The sequence below is a fragment of the Nicotiana tabacum genome, chromosome 15, assembly GCF_000715075.1.
Source record: "Nicotiana tabacum cultivar K326 chromosome 15, ASM71507v2, whole genome shotgun sequence".
In the NCBI taxonomy this organism is placed as follows: Eukaryota; Viridiplantae; Streptophyta; class Magnoliopsida; order Solanales; family Solanaceae; genus Nicotiana; species Nicotiana tabacum.
Genome location: NC_134094.1, coordinates 76,340,296 through 76,345,378, shown reverse-complemented (window position 1 = coordinate 76,345,378; position 5,083 = coordinate 76,340,296). Strand labels below are relative to the sequence as shown.

The window sequence follows — 5,083 nt, the reverse complement described above, 5'->3', positions numbered from 1 at the left end:
TTATACAGATCCAGGTATTGAACCGAGCCACCAGTAGCTGAGACTTATTGCTGAGCTATCTTGGAGAGAAGAGGTAGGGTTGCATCTCGACTGCAGTCTTGGCGTCTCTTTTCATTTGTACTGTTGTCTTTCATTCTGACAGTATTGTTAGTTGGTATTTCAGACTTGCATTTCCGTTTTAGAGCTCATGACTCAGTATTTACCCGTTCTGGTGGATTTATTATGTATCGATGCTATTATGTTATGTTGATGGCTTAGACTTGTACTATTTCTGCTAATTCAGTATTTATATTTCGCTTTTGTTATGTTTGGCTTACCTAGCAAGTGAGTTAGGTGCCATCACGATCGGTTGGCGGTTTTGGGTTGAAGAATTTCACTCATTGCTGGACTCAACGTAATTTCTTCAACCGTAGGACAGTGTATGTAGCTGCAACAGATAAAACAGCAGCTACACTGGAATGAACAACGAAAGGACTGACTAGGCATCTAAGTGTGTCACAAAAAGGCAAAACATGAAGTAACGCAAAGTGTAGGTAACAGAGGGAAGCTATCTTCAACATCACCATTACATAATAAAGGAGACTCTGACTACACTGGAGGAATCCTTTGGACTACAATCCTGGAAACTCTTTAGACAAGGAAATGTTTCAGAGAAAAAGATTTCAGGTTTGTACCCTTTAAAGGATGCACATGTTACTTGCTGGCATTAGCCACTATAGAGCTCTCCACTGTATCATTTAGGCTTGACAGAAATTTAAAGCTGAATACCAAGAAAAAGATCGGGTTTGAAGCTTGTACCAGACTATCAATAAGCTCTACATCTACTTAGGATGCTTGAGAATGAAAATTTGGTTATCCAGACCGATACAGTTCAAGGGTAATTGTATTTTGCAGCTCTTTGTATCAATATCCACAGATTAGAACTACAATTTTACTTTGAACCAATGCTTACTGAGGTTCCAAATAATATATACAAGTTTTGTAATTCGATGATATTCCTTACACAAGTGTGTAGTGGCTGAAGGTGACACATTTCACATTAACAATAAACTAATTAGAGTACTGCTGCATTTTATACTATGAAATGAACAGTATTAAACAAAAAATCCAGTAGAGTTTGTCAAGTATAACTCACTCCAATCAACCAAAAACATGGAAAATCAAGGGCTGGAAACTTTTTGATAGTTTAACAAGTATGCTTTAAAGTATAGTTCCTCATCTTCCACAGCGCGTTATCAGTTCTTGGCCCTGCTGATTTAAGAATGGTAAATGCAGTAGGTCGAAGAAAAAGTGCATGTGACAACAAACATCCATATGACATCTAAGTTCTGCAGTACTTATGGTGAATCTTCTATTTGGATCCTTCTTTTGGTGAATCTTCCTCTGATGACTCGGACGTCGGAAGGGCTGTCAGCTTACCAAATGACTCTTTAGCATCTCCGAAGAAGTCCTTGACCTTATCAACGACTGTTTTAAGCTGATCCGGGGTCGGAAGCTGAAAGAATCATATGAAGATTTTGAAAGATGTCATTTAGCAGAAAGCAGAACAACATGCTACTACTCTAAGCAAGGCATATAATATCATTACTGAGTACTGCTAGTACCAATGCCATGTTGTCGTCTAAAATTTTCAGATAAATTTCTTCTGCAATTTGAATGCCTCTTAGCAAAACCTTAATTGTTTATAACGTAGCTACATGGTACAAATTCTTTGGACAAATCCAATTTGATTGGTAATAGATGCAATAATATGCTTTCCGGAAATAGCGAGTTACTCAATGTAGAAGAGATCATTCAACATAATTAGAAGCCTATGGTCATATACAGGGGAAGTGCAATAAAAGATTAATATTTTAGACCATAAAGGAGTGCACAACTGAGAAACTCCTGGGAATTAGGCCGATTCTGAGACATAATTCTTTAAATAGATAAACCACAAAGCTGCACTAATGATTAGAGATTGATTTATCCTTTTTATTAGATAATACAGAAGCACAATCCTGTAGTACAAGTCAGCAGTTGGACTCAATATTTCTCTCTCTTTTAGCAAAGTCTTCTGTTCTTAAGATTATGTTTACTATCCCATGGTTTATTATATCCCACCACCTATGATTGCTGTATAGTAAAGCCTTAGAACAGCTATAAGTTCCATACCTCAATCACATCTGTAGTAGAGAGGGCAGCCCTCAAATTGTTATTCTCCTGCAAATCAGACAGAACAAATTTTTTTCACTCTTTCATTTACAGGTGTCCTACGAATTAGAAAAAACACACAAGAAAACAAAGAATCAATACTGAATGATGCAGAGACTAAGAACATTACCACAAGTTTGTATCCATATCTAAATTCTGTCGCTGACTTCAATACACGGTGCTGTTTCATTGCCAATTTCTGTATATTCTTTTCATCCTGTTCCAAGTAGAAACCAAGTTACAGTATCTCAGAAAGATTGACATAACCCCAAAGAATTAATGTAAATTAACATCGCAATAATGTCAAGACTCATATTTCTTGATCATTTACTCATCTTTCTAGTGAATCTTAGATTTCAAGGTAGGATCAATATCATAGGCTTTGCCTTGTTATGAACTCTCGGTTCATTCTTATGGGTTTCAATTTATTTACATCTACCTAGAACAACAATGAAGGGAAGCCTTGGAGCAACGGTAAAGTTGTCTTCGTGTGACCTATAGGTCATGGGTTTGAGCCGTGGAAGCAGCTACTAATGCTTGCATTAGGGTAGGTTGCCTGCATCACACCCCTTGGGGTGCGGCCCTTCCTCGGACCCTGTGTGAATGCGGGATGCTTTGTGCACCAGGCTGCCCTTTACCTAGAACAATAATACTCGTTTATCAGGAAAATACATGTTTGATAGACAAATCATCGTTTCAGATGGATCGTGCACCTGATGCAACGCCATAACCCTGAAACCAATCATCAACCATGATGATTGTACAAGTGTTAAGAATTTGCTTAAAAGCACAAAGAACAGTTTTTAGCTCATTACCTCCCGGGTGATTGAAGAAAGTGAGCACGAGGAAAACCAGATTCCTGCTATCTCTTATGAAGGATAAAGAAACTGGATACTAACAAGGGACTGAGGTCTAACCAGTTGTTTCACAGGCACTTACATTGTAAATCACTGCCGCGAGATTCCTAGCTAGAGTATCTTTGTATATGTATTTCCCTAGGAAGTTGTCTTTTGCAGCAACCATTATTTTTGCAGTTGTGCCACCGGTTACAATATTCAGGGGGTACCAAAGATAAACCTGTCCCGAGGAATAAAACAAAACATGAATTAGATTTTCCACAAGCTAAAATGTAAATAAGCAAGAATATGTGAAGGAAGAAATACGAACAAAACCGCAAAGTTTTAAACTTTAAAGTAGTCATGAGCTGGGAACTGCTACATTCACTTCAAAGTCAATTACATTCGAACTTGTGTAGGAAGCAATGAAGGATATGGTGAGTTGAGATGACAAAAACACAGGGGAATGTGAGGATCAACTAGCTAATCAAATGCAACTAGTCCTTTCACTTGGTTTCAAATTCATCCATCTTACTAACTCATAAAGCTTTGAATATTCAACACGAAATCTTACTTGTAGTTTTGGAAGCTCTGACACGAACAGAAGTATATACTTACAAGACTTGCTGACTTATGAGAAAGAAAAAGATACAAGACTAAGCATTGCCTTGGTACAACAAGAAGTGCAAAGGAACAAACATTACTCTCCCAACAACAACTACGCGTCAATCCCAAGCAAATTGGGAGGGGTATGACCATATTGCTCCATTTTAGGCCAAATTTGTATTGTGAGGATTCAGCATCATAAAATGACTAGCTTTACATGAACTGTTAGCCTAGCGCAATATGAGCATAGAGTAATAAAGCTCAAACTTTACTCTCCCAATAGACAAAAGGTCACGAATCTTTATCGCCTATACTCTCAAACTACAGCATAGAGTAATAAAATAAGAATCATACTTATAGTAAGTAAAATTAAAGGACAAAAGATACAAGGGAGAAACTAACATTGGCCATGCGAACAAAGATAACGAATTTGGGGTTGCCATCATCTTCAATCTTGGGAATAGGAGGAGCCATACGTTGGTACTGACGAGCTGCCATTCCTCCTTTCTTTCCTTTTGCTTCAACCACTAACAATCTTCCACCATGTAACTGCCTCTGCTTCTGAGTTGTTGTTGTTCTTGAGGAGAAAACTGAATGTTTAACAATTGAAAAATCTTCATGGGTTCTTGAATTTGAAAGGGGTAATCTAACCAGTGGATTCAAAGACATAGCCACTTCCATATTTCTTTCTTACAATTCTTCTGCTACTATGAATTTTCCTTTTTTTTTTTTCTTGTTTAGTCTATGGTTTTTGAGGTATTTTTACAAGGTTGATGGAGAGACAAATCATCAGCACTGCTTGTGAGTTGTGAGATTCTTGGATCACCTTATCCACAAATTTCTTTTTTGTTTGAAATTGAGTTTAAGCTATTAGGAGTAATCAATATGTTCCATACACGTGGCATGGTAATAAGCTACTAGTATTATATTAACAACTATTTTTTTTTTACCTGAAGTATTCATTTACCTATTTGAAAATAATTTATCTTTATATAATGATTTATAACCACACAAAATATATGTGTCTCATTTTACATCACAAGTTTAAAAGTTTTTTCTAATAAATTTTAAAATAATTTAATCGAGATAGAAGAGAACTTTTTTATGTATATCCGTAAAATTAAAATTCTATGTCTGGGTGATATAAGAAATTATAATATTTTTATTAGAATTAGAGCTTAGGTGACCTGTTTTCATTATAAAAATTTCTTTGAAAATGAAGAAAAAAAACAGAAAAGAGCTTTAAAGGAAAATTTTCAGCTTTATATAGTGGTCCTAATACGCGATTCTCTAAGTGTACTATATAAATGTACGTATTTATATTGTTTGTGAGTTCGAGGTACAATGCTGTTATTGTAGTATCCATAAATTGTTGATAACCAAAACTCATCATTTGATTGTTTCTTTCCTACTCTTCCTTGTGTACTCAAAATTTCATCTTTCACTCT

At 36.1% G+C, this 5,083-nt stretch overlaps 1 protein-coding gene across 1 annotated transcript; it reads right to left on the bottom strand.

Annotated features, from left to right (window-relative positions):
* Positions 1 to 1,039: 1,039 nt before the first annotated feature.
* LOC107781116 (protein HHL1, chloroplastic) lies at positions 1,040 to 4,465 on the bottom strand. Its single transcript, XM_016601763.2, has 5 exons — positions 4,038 to 4,465; positions 3,133 to 3,270; positions 2,324 to 2,410; positions 2,155 to 2,202; positions 1,040 to 1,495 (listed from the first exon to the last, which is right to left on the bottom strand). The coding sequence occupies exons 1-5, from the start codon at positions 4,314 to 4,316 to the stop codon at positions 1,352 to 1,354; spliced, it is 696 nt and encodes a 231-aa protein (XP_016457249.1). The 5' UTR covers positions 4,317 to 4,465; the 3' UTR covers positions 1,040 to 1,351.
* Between the last annotated feature and the right edge of the window lie 618 nt (positions 4,466 to 5,083).